The 19,532-nt window shown below is 44.1% G+C and overlaps 1 protein-coding gene across 1 annotated transcript in view; it reads right to left on the bottom strand.

The window, feature by feature from the left end:
• QRSL1 (glutaminyl-tRNA amidotransferase subunit QRSL1) overlaps positions 1-19,532 on the bottom strand; it is a 50,572-nt gene that overhangs the window by 11,464 nt on the left and 19,576 nt on the right. Inside the window, exons 5-9 of the mRNA XM_040428826.1 lie at positions 16,672-16,848; positions 14,292-14,467; positions 14,108-14,220; positions 7,137-7,329; positions 5,580-5,697 (exon numbers count right to left, since the gene is read on the bottom strand). Coding sequence (XP_040284760.1) covers positions 5,580-5,697; positions 7,137-7,329; positions 14,108-14,220; positions 14,292-14,467; positions 16,672-16,848 — 777 coding nt within the window. The remainder of the gene's footprint in view (positions 1-5,579; positions 5,698-7,136; positions 7,330-14,107; positions 14,221-14,291; positions 14,468-16,671; positions 16,849-19,532) is intronic.

Raw genomic sequence — 19,532 nt, 5'->3', positions numbered from 1 at the left:
TGTCCCAACACATACAACATTACATATAACATTATCATATAGCTAAAATGATACATGTATAAATATATAATAACAATATAATAGCAATATACACTGCTCAAAAAAAATAAAGGGAACACAAAAATAACACATCCTAGATCTGAATTAATTAAATATTCTTCTGAAATACTTTGTTCTTTACATAGTTGAATGTGCTGACAACAAAATCACACAAAAATAAAAAAATGGAAATCAAATTTTTTAACCCATGGAGGTCTGGATTTGGAGTCACACTCAAAATTAAAGTGGAAAAACACACTACAGGCTGATCCAACTTTGATGTAATGTCCTTAAAACAAGTCAAAATGAGGCTCAGTAGTGTGTGTGGCCTCCACGTGCCTGTATGACCTCCCTACAACGCCTGTGCATGCTCCTGATGAGGTGGCGGACGGTCTCCTGAGGGATGTCCTCCCAGACCTGGACTAAAGCATCTGCCAACTCCTGGACAGTCTGTGGTGCAACGTGACGTTGGTGGATAGAGCGAGACATGATGTCCCAGATGTGCTCAATTGGATTCAGGTCTGGGGAATGGGCGGGCCAGTCGATAGCATCAATGCCTTCGTCTTGCAGGAACTGCTGACACACTCCAGCCACATGAGGTCTAGCATTGTCTTGCATTAGGAGGAACCCAGGGCCAACCGCACCAGCATATGGTCTCACAAGGGGTCTGAGGATCTCATCTCGGTACCTAATGGCAGTCAGGCTACCTCTGGCGAGCACATGGAGGGCTGTGCGGCCCTCCAAAGAAATGCCACCCCACACCATTACTGACCCAATGCCAAACCGGTCATGCTGGAGGATGTTGCAGGCAGCAGAACGTTCTCCACGGTGTCTCCAGACTCTGTCACGTCTGTCACATGTGCTCAGTGTGAACCTGCTTTCATCTGTGAAGAGCACAGGGCGCCAGTGGCGAATTTGCCATTCTTGGTGTTCTCTGGCAAATGCCAAACGTCCTGCACGGTGTTGGGCTGTAAGCACAACCCCCACCTGTGGACGTCGGGCCCTCATATCACCCTCATGGAGTCTGTTTCAGACCGTTTGAGCATACACATGCACATTTGCGGCCTGCTGGAGGTCATTTTGCAGGGCTCTGGCAGTGCTCCTCCTGTTCCTCCTTGCACAAAGGCGGAGGTAGTGGTCCTGCTGCTGGGTTGTTGCCCTCCTACTGCCTCCTCCACGTCTCCTGATGTACTGGCCTGTCTCCTGGTAGCGCCTCCATGCTCTGGACACTACGCTGACAGACACAGCAAACCTTCTTGCCACAGCTCACATTGATGTGCCATCCTGGATAAGCTGCACTACCTGAGCCACTTGTGTGGGTTGTAGACTCCGTCTCATGCTACCACTAGAGTGAAAGCACCGCCAGCATTCAAAAGTGACTAAAACATCAGCCAGGAAGCATAGGAACTGAGAAGAGGTCTGTGGTCACCACCTGCAGAACCACTCCTTTATTGGGGGTCTCTTGCTAATTGCCTATAATTTCCACCTGTTGTCTATCCCATTTGCACAACAGCATGTGAAATTGATTGTCACTCAGTGTTGCTTCCTAAGTGGACAGTTTGATTTCATAGAAGTGTGATTGACTTGGAGTTACATTGTGTTGTTTAAGTGTTCCCTTTATTTTTTTGAACAGTGTATAATGATATAATAATTTGGAACCACACAAAATCTATCAGTTTACAGAAAATACTGTTGTCTGAATTTCTCAGTAGAACAACTTCAAGCTTTGGGGCTCAAACTTCAGACAATTATGTCTTTTTTTTTTTTTTGTGTGCAGATTTCAGGTTTGATATACACTATATCAGGCATCCTCAAACTGTAGCCCTCCAGTTGTTGCAAAACTACAACTCCTAGCATGCCCGAACAGCCTACAGCAGGGCATTGTGGGAGTTGCAGTTTTACAACAGCTAGAGGGCCGCAGTTTGAGGATGCCTGCACTATATGGCTTTGGGTATTTTCTTCTGTGGGTCTCCTTGACATATATTAGAAAGGGTAAGGACTATAGAAGCTGACACTATGTTGAGATATTTGTTTACAACCCCTCTCAAATATTGGTGCTAGAGGCTTGTTAATTATCTTTCCCTCTTTGTAATAATTAAAGGGGTTCTTTGGGTTTTTAGTATTTATGACCTATCCTCTGTATGAGAAGATGGCGGGCGCAGTGTGCATGTGCCGTCTCTCTTCCTGCTGCTATGTCTATGGCAAAGCAGCAGTGAGCAGGTACACGACATGTGCACGACATCGGACCCCCACCGATCTGATATTGATGACCTATCCTGAGGATAGGTCATCAATACTAAGAGACTGGAGAACCGAGAACCCCTTTAAGTTTAAACTACACATGATTTAAGGAGTTTCCGGCCTAGGAGCCAACCAACTCAACACTGTGAACCTGTGCCGAATAAAAAAAAAAAAAGACAAACAAACACTCACCTGTCCAGCAGTCTAGCATTTCCCACAACACTGCCCTGTTCCCACTGCCGAAAGAGAAATGGTTTGGTCCCATGACTGTTGCGGCCAATCACTGACTTTAGCAGTCATGTATCCTAGAAAAGCAAGTCACTAGCAGTGATGTGTCATCCTAGCAAATGTGACTGCTGAATCCAGTAAGTGGCTGCATCGGTCATGGGATCAAGTCCCTGTCAGTCTGGCAAGGACCGGAAGCGGCCAGGAACCAGCATGGGAATGATGGGACTCCAGACAGGAGAGGTTTTTTTTAATTGAGCACAAGTTCAGAAAGTTGGGTTGATTGACTACTACATTGGACAACCCCTTTAATAATGTTTTCATCCCTGACTATACACCAATGAGGGATTTATAAATTGGAACTTTTAAATCACAAAACAGACATGTAAAAATAAATGTAATCAATCACAAGAATGATAAATAAGTAAGGCTACATGCACATTTGTGGTGGATGTTCTGGCAGGAGCCTCTGTTGCAGATTCTTGCAAAAATAAAGGAGGAAATAGTGCTGCATGCAGTAGTATTTTATCAGTCGAAATGCCAGTACTTACACTGGAACCCAACAGAACTTATTGTAATGAATGCTAAAAAAAAAACAAGGTCTGAGCAGGTAGGTCCCCTAAATAATGGTAAAGGGGGGTTAGTCACTAAAGATAAGGAAAAGGCAGAGTTACTAAATGTTTTTTTTAGCTCTGTATATACAAAAGAAGATGAATGAGATGATATCTGTGGTGCTGGGGCTGTTAGTACATCCGTAATATATTCAATTGGCTAACTGTAGATATGGTCCAAGCTAAGTAAAATAAGGTAAATGTGAACAAGGCTCCACGTCCAGATGGATTACACCCAAGAGTGCTTAAAGAGCTCAGTTCAAACATTGCTGTGCCCCTGTTTATAATTTTTTAAGGGTAACTTTTATTTTATTTGCTAGTTTAATAGAGCTAGGCATATATACCTGATTTAGTCTGTCAATTACCTTATAATAACATCTTTCATTAATGTCCTCTGTCCCTTTCCACTGCTCCCTTAAAAGACCATTGCTAGGGCTTGTCTGTCTTTCCTTTAGTATAAACAGAAGAAAGAGGTGCGGTCTTCCACACTGCATGTCTGCATTAGGCTTCAGAGTGAAGAGGCGTCTCTCAGTAATCCAAACTGATTGGCTTGCAGGGAGCTGCTGGCTACAGCAAATGTGTATGGGAAGTGAGGGAAAGCAGCTTTGGCCTCAGAGAACTGGCAGAGGAGCCATCTTGAGAAGGTCCTCACATTGTAAATGTTTAAACAGCCGTAACTAAGGGAAAAACTCAAGGAAAACAGTGGTATGTGAAGAAACTGAAGATTACTTTATGCATAATGCTGCTGCAGCAGTAGCCTATGCTAAAATAGTTTTTTTTTATGAAAACATGACAGTTACCCTTTAAAGATTTTCTAGGTACTGGTACAGTGCCAAGTGATTGGCGCAAGGCAAATATGGTGCCCATATTCAAAAAAGGATCTAGGTCCTCCACAGATAATTATAGACCAGTTAGTTTAACTTCTGTTGTGGGAAACATGTTTGAAGGACTCTTAAGGGACTACATACAGGAGTATATGACTGTAAATAATATTATAAGTGATAACCAGCATGGGTTTACCAAGGACAGAAGTTGTCAGACTAACCTGATTTGTTTTTATGAGGAGGTGAGTAGTAGCCTGGACAGAGTGGCAGCTGTGGATGTAGTGTTTCTGGATTTTGCAAGGGCTTTTGATACTGTCCCTCAGACATTTAATAGGTAAAGTAAGGTCTATAGGCTTGGAAAGTATAGTTTGTAATTGGATTGAAAACTGGCTGAAGGACCGTGTCCAGACAGTTGTGGTCAATGATTCCTATTCAGAATGATCCCGGGTAATAAGTGGTGTACCCCAAGGTTCAGTGCTGGGCACTTTATTATTTAATTTATTTATTAATGATATCGAGGACAGGATTAATAGCACCATAACTATTTTTGCAGATGACACTAAGCTATGTAGTATTGTACAGTCTATGGAAGATATCCATAAACTACAAGCTGACTTGAACACACTGAGTGATTGGGCATCAACTTGGCAAATGAGGTTCAATGTGGAAAAATGTAAAGTTATGCATCTTGGTAGTAATAATCTCTGTGCTTCATATGTCCTAGAGGATGTAACACTGGGGAAGTCACTTATATAGAAGGATTTGGGACTCCTTGTAGATCATACATTGAATAACAGCATACAATGTCAATCAGCTGCTTCTAAGGCCACCAGGATATTGTCATGCATTAAACGAGGCATGGACTTGTGGGTCAGGGATGTAATATTACCACTTTACAAAGCATTGGTGCGGCATCATCTGGAATATGCAGTTCAGTTCTGGGCACCAGTCCATAGAAAGGACGCACTACAGCTCGAAAAAGTACAGAGGAGAGCGACTAAACTGATAAGGGGCATGGAGGGTCTTAGTTATGAAGATAGATTAAAAGAATTGAATTTATTTAGTCTTGAGAAGAGACATCTAAGGGGAGACACGATTAACCTCCACAAATATATAAATAGGCCATACAAAAGATATGGAGAAAAACTGTTCCATGTAAAATGCCCTCAAAAGACAAGGGGGCAATGCCTCCGACTGGAAAAGAAAAAGTTCAGTCTCCAGAAGCGTCAAAGCTTCTTTACTGTAAGAACTGTGAATCTGTGGAATAGACTTCCTCAGGACGTGGTCACAGCAGGAACAGTTTAAAAAAAGGTTTAGATGAATTCATAAAAGTAAACATTAATGCTTATGAAAACGTGTAGAAATCTGAATCTCACTTCCTTCTGGGATTCGCGTCCCCACCTATCTCTTGGTTGAACTTGATGGACTTATGTCTTTTTTCAACTGTATTAACTATGTAACTATGATGGGAGCCAGTAGTGTCTTGCATGTACCAGAATCTAGGTGCACATAGCCTAAAGGCAGACCCAGTATTGATTACTGATTTAGGAATGTTTAACTGGGTACAATGAATACATGAAACTGCTATTGAGCAGGATAAAAACTGCCAACACGTAATTACAAAAAAACAATGACCTACTGTTTCAGAAGGAAGAAGTTTCCAGATAATATTCTGCCCCTTACGACATCATTAAATCCTTCTCTTCTGGTTGCAGAATACATGGCTTCTGTCGAGTCTTTGACATTAGCTCGATGCCCTGTAAAGCACAAAAGAAATATGTCAAGCATAAAAAAATAATAATAATCACATGGCTGAAAACACAAACATGGCAGACCATGAAAGCTTGTTTACATGTGCAGCTAAAAAACGAAGCAAAGTAAAGACAAATGAAAGACATAAGTCATGGAGAGTGATTGGATATGTAAGAGGCAAAGGCGGTAAGTGCTCATCAAATATTGTCAGACATGTTGTAGTAGTATACAGCTGAGGTTATACACAGTAGTCACATAATTACAGTTCCGTCAATTTTAATATTTCTCAGATCAATTATATAACAATGTTAGATTATTTATAAAATTCAATGCCATTTGCTATTAGATAAGCATCTAGATACATACATAGGGGGTCATTTATTATGCAAAAATACGCCTATATTATATTAATCTGCAAGTTCTCCCCGTTCACGCCAGGTCTAAAAAAAAAAGTGGGTGTGGCGTGGGTGTGGAAGGGGACGGGCTGGCAAGCCCATCTCATTCATCATTTCCTACGCCTGTTTTAGGCTTAGAAAAGGGTCTAAATGCAGAACCGCTAGGAAGCGGTCTTACATTTTGAACTGGTGCTGGATTCACTCAAGTTGTGTAGAGGCCGGCGCGTCTTCATAACTCCGGCAGATCCACCGTCTGACATAGGGGTTATTAAGACAGGCGTCTAAAACGCAAATCTTAATAAATGACCCCCATACTATCTGCCATTTCATACTTGACTAAACTCTAAGGGGGTCATTTATCAAAGTGGTATAAAATAGAACGGACTTAGTAGCTCATAGCAACTAATCAGATTCCACCTTTCATTTTCCAAAAGAGTTGTCAAAAATGAAAGGTGGAATGTGGTTACTATGGGCAACTAAGCCAGTCCTACTTTACACCAGTTTGATAAATGACTCCATAACTGTAAAGAACCATTTCCTGTATTGATACCTAAATCGCCTTTCCTTCACATGTAATGAATGTCCTCTGTAAAGTTCTTGGAACACACAGATCATGAGTCAGTTCTTTATATTGACCACACATATATTTATACTTAGAAAAAAAAGACGACTCGGAGGTGATCTCATTTACAAGCTAAACTAGCCTGATTTTTTCAAGCCTCTTTATTGCATGTCTCAGAAACCTTCCTAGCTCTCCTAAATACTTTATCAGAATGTGGAGCCCAAAACTGTATCCCATATTTAAGATGTGGCCTTATAATGGATTTAAAGAGAGGGAATATTACATTGGGATCACAGGTTCTATCCCTCTTTTTATATATACTAAAATCTTGTTTACTTTGCTGGAAATAATACAAATGAAAAAGCAAAGGAGCACTCTGAATAGATGTGAACAAAGCATAACATAAGACAGTGTCAAAAGCCCTGTTACAATGCTATTGACAATAAAACATTATAATATCGTGTATATGAAATTAGAAATTTTTTACCATATTCCAGTCCGTCAAATCGAGCCATATTTGAAGCTACTTCAGCTGTGCACAAAACATGGTAGCAAACAATAGAGTAGCGCGTGTGAGGCATCGAAACCTCAACCACCTTGGCTCCAGCATCCTCCAATAAATCTGCAGCTTTTGACCAGAGAGAAAGGGCTTCTGAAGATAATCCAGGGGCATGATATTCCTGTAAAGGTCAAGTAAAAGATGGAAAGCGCAATATTTAGTGTATGGAAGTGTTTCAAATTACAAAATAATAAAGGGGCTTTCCAGTACTTAGATATTGATGGCCCATCCTCTGGATAGGTCATTAGTATCAGATTGGTGGGAGTCCAATACCAGGCACTCCCACCAATCAGCTGTTTTGGGCAGCCGCCGACGCTGGAGACTATACAGTGGACAGATCAGCAGTACAAGGTTCCGCCCACTGTGTAGTGGCCACGCCAGGGTACTGCAGCTAAGCCATGCCAGTGGATGAAGCCTGTATAGTTTCCAGCACTGACTGCTACCCAAAACAGCTGATCAGTGGGGGGGTCCAACAATCTGATATTGATGACCTATCCTGAGCATAAGGTCATCAATATCTGTCCTGGAAAACCCCTTTAAATGAACTAAAACAGAAGAACAATATATGTAAAGAAAGGTAACTACTCAGGCTCAGCCTTCTAAACTGCATCTCTGCCCACCTAACAAAACTTACACGTGTTCTTCAATCTCCTGTTTCTTAGGATCTATGCACATGGCATTGCTGCATGCACAGGCACCCACTACAGGATTCTACGGGAGAATCCTGTGCTATTAGGCTAGTTTTACACTAGCATTAAAATCTTCCTCTGCTGGAACAGCCTGCCCGGAAAGTGGCAAGATCCCCGCCAGGTCCTATTATAGTTATTGGGGCCTAACAGTGCTCCGGCCCCTTGTGGCTATGCCAGATACGATGAACTTTTAACGCTAGTTAAGATTTTAACACTAGTGTGAAACTAGCCTAATAGCACATGAGATAGAGTCACAATTATTAATACATTTTAACAGAACTCGTGAGCAACAAAAAAGTCAACTTTTGTAAAATCAGAGACAACAGACAGATGAAATAGAAGATATATAAATTATAAGCCCATAGCAGACTTGGCTATTGTGCATGGACTTTTATAGTCTATATAGCGTTGTGCGCTGGGGCACAAACTTGTGCAACTGTTAGCCATTTTGAATGCTATAGAGAACTGTCACTGAATACATGTATACATGAATAATTCCATGTACCCTCATACCTCCCTTCCATCTGTCAATCTGTGTTTCTTTGGCATCTTTGCATGTTGTGCATATGTAACTGAATTTCTGCACAAGGAATATACATATATACAGCAAAGTAATAATAGAGAGAACACATTTTTAAAGGGTTGTCTGGAAGTAGGAAAAAAACAGCAAATACACAAAAAAATAGATTTTTGCACTTACCGTGAAATCTGTTTCTCTTCCGTTCATTGGGGGACACAGACTTGACCATGGGTATAGCTGTTGCCGCTAGGAGGCAGACACTAAGCACACAAAGTGTAAGCTCCTCCCTCTTCAGCTATATCCTTCCTACAGGGACCAAGCTAATCAGTTTAGTACAAAAGCAGTAGGAGAAGCCTGACATAAGAAGATTACACTATGTACAAACCCAGAACCACACAGGCCTGAAAAGGGTGCAAAACAAAAAGAACGGGTGGGAGCTGTGTCCCCAATGAACGAAAGAGAAACAGATTTTACGTTAAGTACAAAAATCTAGTTTTCTCATGCGTCTCATTGGGGGACACAGGCTTTGACCATGGGACGTTACAGAGCAGTCCCCAAGGGTGGGCATAACAAGCAACTCTCCTGTCAATCAGAGAACCGCCATCTGCAAAACTCTACACCCCAGAGACGCGTCAGCAGACGCAAAGGTGTGCACTCTATAAAACTTGGAAAAAGTATGCAAAGACGACCAAGTAGCCGCCTTGCACACCTGGAGGGCTGAAGCCCCGTGATGCACCACCCAAGAGGCCCCCACTGCTCGAGCCGAATGAGCAGTCACCCGGAAGGGTGGGGCCCGGTCCTTAACGTGGTACGCTTCCACAATAGCCAAATTAATCCATTAGGGAAATGGAAGTCTTTGATGCTGCCAGCCCATGTCTCGGCCCCTCTGGAATCACGAACAGGGAATCCGTTCGCCAGAAAGATGCCGTCTGGGACAGATAGACTCGAACGGCTTGTACAAAATCCAGGGAATGGAGCAACTGCTCCTGAGGATGAGACGGGTCCGGACAAAATGAAGGGAGAATAATCTCCTCATTAAGGCCTCTTGCACACGACCGTATGGCTTTTTTAGTATTTTGCGGTCCGCAAAAAATACGGATGACTCTGTGTGCATTCCGTTTTTTGCGGAATGGAACAGCTGGCCCCTGATAGAACAGTACTATCCTTGTCCATTTTGCGGACAATAATAGGACATGTTCTATCTTTGAACGGAACGGAAATACGGAAACAGAAGGCATACGGAGTACCTTCCGTTTTTTTGCAGATCCATTGAAATGAATGGTTCCGTATACGGTCCATATACGGAATGCAAAAAACGGAACGTAAACGGAAAAAAAAAACATTTGTGTGCAAGAGGCCATAGATGAAATTCTGACACCTCCTTCGGCAGGAAGGACTGCACAGGGTGAAGTACCACCTTATCCTGATGGAGGATCAGGAAGGGCAACCGACATGACAGAGCTGCGAGTTCCGACACTCTACGGATAGAAGTAATTGCAACCAAAAAAGCCACCTCATAAGACAGGAAGCGCAGCGACACCTGCTGCAAAGGCTCAAACGGAAAAGATTGGAGAGCGATAAGCACTAGATTAAGATCCCAAGGATCCAATGGAGGACGGAAGGGGGGCGCAGCATGCGCCACCCCCTGCACAAAAGTCCGAACCGCCGAAAGCAAAGCTAAATTCTACTGAAAAAGAATGGAGAGAGCCGACACTTGCCCTTTGAGGGAGCTGAAAGCCAGCCCCAAGTCCATGCCCGACTGCAGGAAAGCCAAAAGTCGCGGAAAAGAAAAATTAACGGGAGACAGCTGTCACCGCTCGCACCAACTAAAGTAGGACTTCCAGGTCCGGTGGTAGATTCTGGAAAACGACGGCTTTCTGGTCCGAATCATAGTCTGGACCACCGCATCCGAAAAACCCTGAGCTTTCAGTACGGTGGGTTCAACAGCCATGCCGTTAAATGCAGCGACCCTAAATTCGGGTGGAAGATCGGCCCCTGCAACAGCAGGTCCTCCCGGAGAGGAAAATGCCAAGGTCCGTCGGCGAGAAGGGAGACTAGGGACGCGTGCCACACCCTGCGCGGCCAATCTGGGGGCATGAGAATGACGGGTAGTTCCTTTGGACCTGATCTTCTGGAGATGCGGAATGAGAGGAAGAGGCGGGAACACATAAGGAAACGTGAACCGACTCCATGGCATCGTCAGCGCATCGCATGCCAGGGCCATGGGGTCCCTGGACCGCGCAACGAAGTCCTCGACCTTGTTGTTGAACCGTGAGGCCATGAGATCCACATCCGGCCGACCCCACCTCTCACAGATGTCCCAAAAGACCTGCGGGTGAAGAGCCCACTCGCCGGGATCGAGCCGCTCCTGGCTGAGGAAGTCTGCGATCCAGTTGTCGACGACGGTTATGTGAACTGCTGACAGTGCTGGAACATGTTTCTCCGCCCAGCTGAGAATCAGCGCCGTCTCCGCCATGACTGCCGGGCTACGGGTGCCGCCCTGGTGATTGATGTATTCCACCGCCGTGGAGTTGTCGAACTGAACCTGCATCGGACAACCCCTGAGATGGTCGGCCCAATGCCGCAGAGAGAGCCGAATCGCCCTCAACTCCAGAACATTGATTGGAAGGGAGCACTCCTCGTGTGACCATACCCCTTGAACAGAGAGATTTTCCAACACTCCCCCCCCAACCCTTGAGGCTTTAGTCCGTTGTTAACACCTTCCAAAGGAGAGGGAGGAACGAGTGACCCGACGTCAACATTGGAGTGACCATCGACCATCTGAGGGCCCGGGGCAGTGGGGCAAGGAGACGCATTGGCCGATCCAAAGAGGCTGGGAAGCGATCCCAGCTGGACATAATGCCTCGCTGAATTGTTCTGGTATGAAATTGAGCATAGGGAACTGCTTCAAAGGCAGAGACCATGTGACCCAGAGCCCGCATGCAGCGATGAATGGGAACCGGACCTGGCCGCAACAAGGAGAGAATCTGAAGACGAAGAGCGGATAGCTTCTCCGGAGGCAAGAACACCTTGGCCTGACAAGTGTCCAGTACCATACCCAGATAAGTCAACCACTGCGATGGTTAAAGACAAGACTTCTGCCTGTTCAGAATCCATCCGAAGCGCTCCAGGGTGTCTAGAACAATGTTCAAGCTGTCCCCTGGAACGACGGACCCTTCACCAGGATGTCGTCTAAGTAAGGGATCGCGACGATCCCCCTGGCATGGAGCAGGGCCAAGACTGCCGCCAGAACCTTCGTAAAGACCCTGGAAGCCGTGGCCAGGCCGAACGGGAGGGCTACAAATTAGTAGTAAAATGGACCCACTGCGAATCTGAGAAACCTCTGATGACTGATGCATATGGGCACGTAAAGATAAGCGTCCTTGATGTCTTTCGAGGACAGGTACTCCCCCCGGTTCCATGGGACGCAATCTCCCTTGAGGTCCAGAACGGGATGGACTGTCCCCTCTTTTTTGGGAGCTACAAAGAGATTGGAGTAAAACCCCTGAAAACGGTCTTGTGCAGGAACGGGAACAATCACACCTTGCTGCAGCAGCGTGCGAATTGACAGAAAAAAAGAATTTGTGGCTGCGGGAGAGGCTGGTGGAGATGACCGAAAAAAAAGGGACAATAGGGAGGATTTGAAATCCAGCTTGTAGCCCTCTGCAATGACCTCCCTCACCCACGCATCTGAGACGTGAGCCAGCCAAACATGCCAAAACACACAGGACGGAGGGGCGCCGGGAGCCGCCCGTCATGCCGCAGAGTTCTTAGGGTTAAAGGACTTGGAGCCCGGTTGACGGGAACGCCAGGAATGGGACTTGACGGACGCCCTCTTGGGGCTGGAAAAACTCTGAAACTGGTGAAAAAAAGGCTTCCACTTTTTTTTACCTATTAGACCGACCCTGTTCTGTGGTAAATGGGTGCTCTTACCACCTGTAGCGTCCGAAATGATCTCATCCAGGCGCTTACCAAAAAGTCTGCTGCCGGTAAAGTGGAGGGCCGTCAGGGTCCCTTTTGAAGCATTATCTGCCGCCCAGCAGGAGAGCCATAGGGTACGGCGAATAGCCACCAACAGGGCTGATGAGCGAGCCATAAACCTGGCCGCGTCCAAAGATGCTTCACAAATATATGCACTTGCATGAGAGAGCTGCAGGGCCACATCTGCAAGAGTCGAGACCCTGATGTAGATTACTTGCCCACTCTCCCATAGCCTTGCTCACCCATGTAGAGGCAAACACCGGCTGCAGCGCTGTGCCCACTGCTTGCAAACGCTTCCAGCTTCTTATTTTTGATATCAGAAAAAAGAAGCCCCATCTGCCATTGGCTAGGTAGTATGTTTAGCCAAGCGGGAAACTGGCGGGTCCACTATAGATGGAGCAGACCATTTCTTAGTCAAATTCTCCGGAAAAGGATAAAGGACGTTCAAGCGTTGTGGCAACATAAAACGTCTATCAGGGAAATTCCACTCCTTGGAGAGAGATTAATCAAACTCCTGGTGGTTGGGGAAACACTTGTGCGAGCGACTGGACCTTGTAAAGGAAAAACCTGAGTCGGCAGATGACGGTGCGGAATCCTCAACTTGCAACGTCTCAATAACTGCCGTAATTAGATTGTCCACCATGGAGGACAGTTTGGACGACTGACCCTCCGGCGAGACAACATCCTCATCTGACCCTCTCTCCTCAGAACACGCCTCTTCAACTGAGGACACATCAGAGTGAGACTCTCTAGTAGGAGGAGGAGAGGCCGAGGAAACGGGAGACACAGACACCCTTTTGGGGGAGGATGTTCTGGCCCGTTTTGAGGGATGGCCGCGATGGGCACGCGCCCCATGATCCCCAAAGTCGGACCGGTCAGAGGACTGCCTTGCCGACAAACGCCCCAATATATCCACAATAGCTTTGTTGGTATTGGAGACATCCTGTACCACCCTAGACAGGAAACGTGCCCATTTCGGTTCTTCTGTAGGTTGGGCAGCGGGAAGCAACGGGTACGGGGCCGAGCCACTTGATGGCGGAGCAGCACATGCAAAGCAGAGGGAGTCTGACTGAGGGGATGGAAATTATACGCGACACGACGCACAAGCAAAATAACGCACCAAAGGGACCTTCTGCTTCGGGACCTGGGGTCTGGGTGCCGAGGAAGAGGGGAAGGTTAGGCCCTGTAAGAAGGGTGACCCCCCCTGGTCTCCCGTCTCCTGGGTGGGAGTGCAGGCAGTTTTACGGACTGCCTGAAGCTTCCCGCTAAAGAAGGAAAGAAGAAAAAAAAAATTATAATAATAAAATCAGCAGACCTGCAACGCAGGCAGGTCTGCCTCCTACAGACACTAAGCTAAGGCTCCTGTTGGAAGGGATATAGCTGAAGAGGGAGAAGCTTACACTTTCTGTGCTTAGTGTCCGCCTCCTAGCGACAACAGCTATACCCATTGTCAAAGCCTGTGTCCCCCAATGAGACGGATGAGAAAAATCAATACAAATAGTACTCTCCTCCTCATTCCCCTGCCAATACAGCGCAGCTGCTCCAGAGGTCCCACTCCAGTCTTTGTCTACAGGCTGTCAGTGATCACATGTCATTTCAGCGTGTGTTCGCTGCAGCAAATCATTGACTTCAGCGGTTACATACTGTACTTACTAGTATCACTGCTAGGCATAATATGAGAAGTAGGGTAGCTAATGATTTGGTATTACCTTTGGAATTCCTACACGGAGATTAGTCACATCTATCACATCTGGAAGAGTGAATGGCTGGAAGTGATCATGGACTGTCGTTGAGTCTTGTGGATCGTGTCCAGAAAGTACACCTAAAAAAAAGTTTGTTAATCAGAAGTGAAAGTACTTCAAAGTTTGATGCCAAAGATATATTTTATTTTACCTAGCACAGTTGCTGCATCATCCACACATCTTGCTAAAATACCAGGTACATCCATAGAGTTTACCAATGGGATAAGTCCATGGCGAGACACAAGCCCGTAGGTTGGTTTCAAGCCCACTATACCGCAGTGGGATGCTGGGTTCCGGGTTGATCCTCCAGTATCTGATCCCAGAGCCCTGTTTGATAATCAAGACTTTTAGTGATCATGCTATTCTATAAAATTTATGACATCTGTATATACTGTATTTCTAGGAAATGTCTCATTTTTTCATGTTAGTTTGATTATGCAAATGTACACGGATCAGTCATATCATTATATCCAGCAGCATGTTGAAAGAGGCCACTGCCATTAGTGGATGGTGCTGTCATGGAGGTGTGTGCCTGGTATTTAACCATGTTTAGGTAGGTGGTACTTGGCAAAGTAACATCCACATGAATGCCAAGGCCCAAGGTTCCCCAGCAGCCCATTTCTCCGTCAGCTTGCCTTCTCTCTATATTGCATCCGAGTTCAGCAGTGTAGAATTCGATTTTGGAGCAAAACTTTGGAGTAGACTTATCCAATAGGCGGTGTAAAGTTAGAGAAAAATGTAAAAAAGTGCACAAAATTTATCATCCAGAGTGAGTCACTGTGATGACTTTGGTGGATCTTTAGTCTCCTAGGTTTACTTTGTGTGAATGTTAAACAGTACTAGTAAGTCTGCCTCGTAGGGTTTTATTATCCTGCCTCCAGCAGCACAACAGACATGTCATTTGGTCACTCACCTTCTAATGATAATGAGAGGGCTATGCTCATTTTTCACCAATCATTATGGTAAAGGTAAGGGGTGATTATTTGTTTTTATAAAACATCTTTTTAAAATATTTAACATTTAATAGATTTTTTTATCAATTTTTATATTTCTTTTAGTCCCAGTAGGGGACTAGATCATAGGATCTCTAATCGCTAATATAATACTGTGTTGCTGTGTATTACAGTGTATTATCAGCATAATACTGACATGCATCCTATTAGGCCATGCCTCTGACAGGTCCTTAGACATGTATAAAGCTGCCTTGATGGCCTATGGGGGGATGGAAGTTCGATGGTTGAGTCTAGTAATACATAATTTCCAACAGGTGCAGCAGGAAAACTTACCTGCACCCCACCGCTCTGGTCCTTTGTGCTTGCTTCTGTGTCTCCATCTTCTGGCCCAGGGTTTGTTTTCTTCCTCCTGGGCATGGTCACACAATTCTCTTCAGCCAACCACTGGCTTCAGCAGTAAGGTGTCTCTTGTGGACACATCACTGCTGAATCCAGCGGTTGGTGGCTTGCCCATGTCAAGGAGGAAAAAAACAAACCCTGGGCTTGAAAGTGAAGACACAGGAGTCAGCGTGAAGAACCGGAGTGGTGGGGTGCAGGTTAGTATGATCCTTTTGGTAGGGGAGGTAGGCTGCTGATCCAGGTGCCCTGGATCAGCAGGGTGTCAGTTGTATGTCATAGCCGATACTGATGGGTTGGCTCAGCATCTGTACATGTGAACCACCTTCCCTTTGTGCCATACATGTATGGCACAGAACAGGAAAGGGCTGAAATGTATATTGTATAATATATCATATATTCTGTTTAAAGAAGTTATATGATATGCCACAAATCTTCAGAATGGGGCTCCCCTGTCCTGTACAGTGAGACTACATCATGCCGCATCCATTCACTTCTATGGGACAGATGAACATGCTTGCATGGTTAACTCTTAAAGAAGTGAGTAGAGAGAGACATTTACATGGACAGCTATCTCTCCAGGCTGGACGTTGGGCTGAAACCCCCATTTTAAAGACTGGGGCAGTTACTACAAGTGGGACATGCATCATATCTGTGGATTTGCAGAAATGTCCAGTATGGTAATACCCCTTTTAACAACTCAAGCAGTATAAAGTAATTACCGTATGTATGTATATTTACACAAAGCATTTTTTTGCAGAAACAACAATGAAAATCAATGACCCATGAAACTCAGCTTCATATGCCATTTTTCTTTATATTTACATGTGCAGACCTAAATGCAAAACTAGAGCTATATACAGAACATGCTAATAGGATATTTGCATCCCCTCCAAATGGGATTAGCTTAACGTGAATACATCTACTCTGATAAGCAATAGCATACACAAGAACACAAGAACTGGACCACAGAGAAAAAAATATAGCATACCTACATACCACAGCAATACATAAAGTTTTTGCTGAGTGAAATAAAACGCTAAAACTGTGTAATATATACCATTTTCTGTACATCATCTTCCAGCTTGTAGATTTTTTTAATACCATGCCTAATATGCTTTATCTGTAAGGTCAGATCTCTGTTAACAAAGAAAATCATGGCCATTATATTCAGTCACTCACACATAGCACGTTCCTGCTGACACAGAAGCAGCGCTTCCTCCTGAACTTCCTCCAGTTATCACCCAATCAGAATTTTCGTCGCTATCAGGACAACAGTCTTTTCTCTTCTCTCTGTATTGCTTTGAATAGCTCCATGGATTCTTCACTGGTCCAAATATGCTATCCGTGCTGCCAGACCTGATGAAAACAAAACATATGTAACTTTAGATGTCATACATGACAAGCATCAGGTTTCCCCCTAACAGAACTCTGTTATTATATTACTAGGCTAAAGATCTGAGCAACACAATAGTCTGTACATGATCAAATACAGAGTGCTTTATAAGGTACACATTGTTCTGCCAATACCAACTAAGGCTCTGTCTACATTGCGTTTTAAATTCACGTCAGAGGTATATGTTGGAAATATTTCCCAATGTATGTCGGCAACATATTCCACAGTAAAGTCATACAGTGGCATACAACGGCCTTATGGTTTCATTGTGTGGTGGTCCACTGTATAAAAAGGTGTACTCTTCTGCACTTTCCCATACTGTAGAGAAAAAAAAAACCACTCCAACGGAGGCCAAAAAAACACGATTCATTGGGCGATTGTGGTCTAGGGCTACATTTTGCTATGCCCTGGGAGCTTTCCCAGAGCATTTGCCAAATGTGTTTATAATACAGGTTTAACAGAGTGTATGCTGTATGCTTAAAAAGGTTATAAAGTCTTGTGTTTATGAAATATAAGTTGAACACAGCCTAAACTGTATGATTGAAAAAAGAGCTAAAAAGGCTTGTGATTCTAAGATATAAGTTGAACACATCCTAAACTGTATGATTAAAAAAGGAGCTATACAAGTCTTGTGTTTCTAAAATATAAGTTGAACACAGCCTAAATTGTATGATTAAAAAAGGAGCTATACAAGTCTTGTGTTTCTAAAATATAAGTTGAACACATCCTAAACTGTATGATTAAAAAAGGAGCTATACAAGTCTTGTGTTTCTAAAATATAAGTTGAACACAGCCTAAAACTGTATGATTAAAAAAGGAGCTATACAAGTCTTGTGTTTATAAAATATAAGTTGAACACAGCCTAAACTGTATGATAGAAGAAAAAAAAAAAATGATACAGTGTCATGTTATATAGTAGATGAAAACAAATTGGCACATATTGGCACGCAGGAATCTCTGAATCAAAGCAAGAAATAAATTTAGAACTAATCACTTAACATCAACATATCTTACCAACCACTATGACCGGGGGGGGGGGGGGGGGGGGGGGGGTCGGGAAGGGGGCATTCATTCTGAAAGATTACCACCTATGAATTCACAGAGAACAAATTTCTGGGTTCTCTCAGCCTGCTATAACAGACACTTTAGGATGTGTTTTGTCTGCCCCAACATATTTTATTAACAGTTATGTGAATCCCACCAATCAGAAAAATGGTGCCGTTCCTTCTCATTGAGGAGAAATATGAATGGAAAAACAGAGTTGATTGCTACAGGAGTTGAAAAGTTTCCAGCATTCGCAATCACCGCAATTCACACTATGCAGAAAAATAAGTTCATGCACATTCATACAGTATAGAGCAATGGTCCAGCAAACACAGTGTTTCTCTATTCGCCATTGGGGCTAACTGATACAGTCAAGGACAGTGCTTAGGAACTCCGTTCTGTAGGTAAGTAATAAATGCCACTGTGGAACAACCACTTTAAGATGTGCCCGTTCATGGGGCAGAGTATAAGGTGCCAGACAATTTGTGCCTACAGGCTCCTAAGATATAAAGCTGGTACTGGGGGCGGGGCGAGGCAGCTGGAGTGTGTGCCTGTTATCTTCTCCCCATTTGAACATGCTGTAGCAAGCAGAGTTAGGATTATCTTTGAAGCTAATATTGGAACTAATATGAGCTCAGGCTGGACTACTGAGAGCCAATCAAAAGGCATTGGTACTTTCTAAGCAGCAAAGTAGTCAAAAGACAATTTATGGCAAATCTAGTGACGCTAGAGAGTAAAATCCATAAAATGTGCTAAAAAACCCCATATAAAACTAACTATACAGTAACTAGCCACAAAAGTGTATGAAATTGCTTGCCTACCGCCGATTCATATCAAGAAGAGAGCTCCTATAGCCAGACCTGAAATGTTGTGTAAAGCATTGAAGAAGTGTATGTGTCACCTTTTCCAGAATGGAGGGTATTTCTCATAAAGTATTGACAAGTCTGCTTTCACTTGGAATAAGATAAGTCAGGTCAGTTTGCTGTGTATCAAATCTCCCCGTTTCTCGGAGCAATGAGCGTCGCCTGTGGTCACAGTGTGCTTAAGTAAATGATTACCCATTCATGAGCTTTCATAGCAGCTGCCTCTTTATTTATTCACACCAGAATGCAGGTGCATGAAAGCCATTACAGCAGACACGCTTTTCAATTAGACTTCACAAACAACAAAATACAAGCAGCTTGTGCTACCAATGCCATTGACAGCAAGATCCATACTATATAAATACAAATAAAAGGATATAGGAAACTTGGCTTGTCTAATTAAAGCCTTCCTCACATTTCCGTGTCGGCTTGGTGTCTGTGGAAAATCCATACACGTTTCATCTGTGAAGAGGTTCGTGAAGGATCTGTTTTCGGTCAGTGTGTCTGTTTTTTGCCCTCTGTGTGTCATCCGTATTCCACATACATTGAAAATTAATATCCGTAGCATCTCCTGCCAGCGAAAAAACGGGCCACACACTTCAATGGGCGTGTTTAGTCCGCGACATGGATCAAAGTAGTACATGTCTCTCAGATTTTACGGATATGTGGACAAACACATTAAAATGTCAACGAGGCTTAAAGCAGTACATTAGATAGAGAGCCTTGTGGTTTAGGGTCAA

The sequence above is a fragment of the Bufo bufo genome, chromosome 4, assembly GCF_905171765.1.
Source record: "Bufo bufo chromosome 4, aBufBuf1.1, whole genome shotgun sequence".
NCBI classification, from domain to species: Eukaryota; Metazoa; Chordata; class Amphibia; order Anura; family Bufonidae; genus Bufo; species Bufo bufo.
This window is presented reverse-complemented; position numbering and strand designations above follow the sequence as displayed.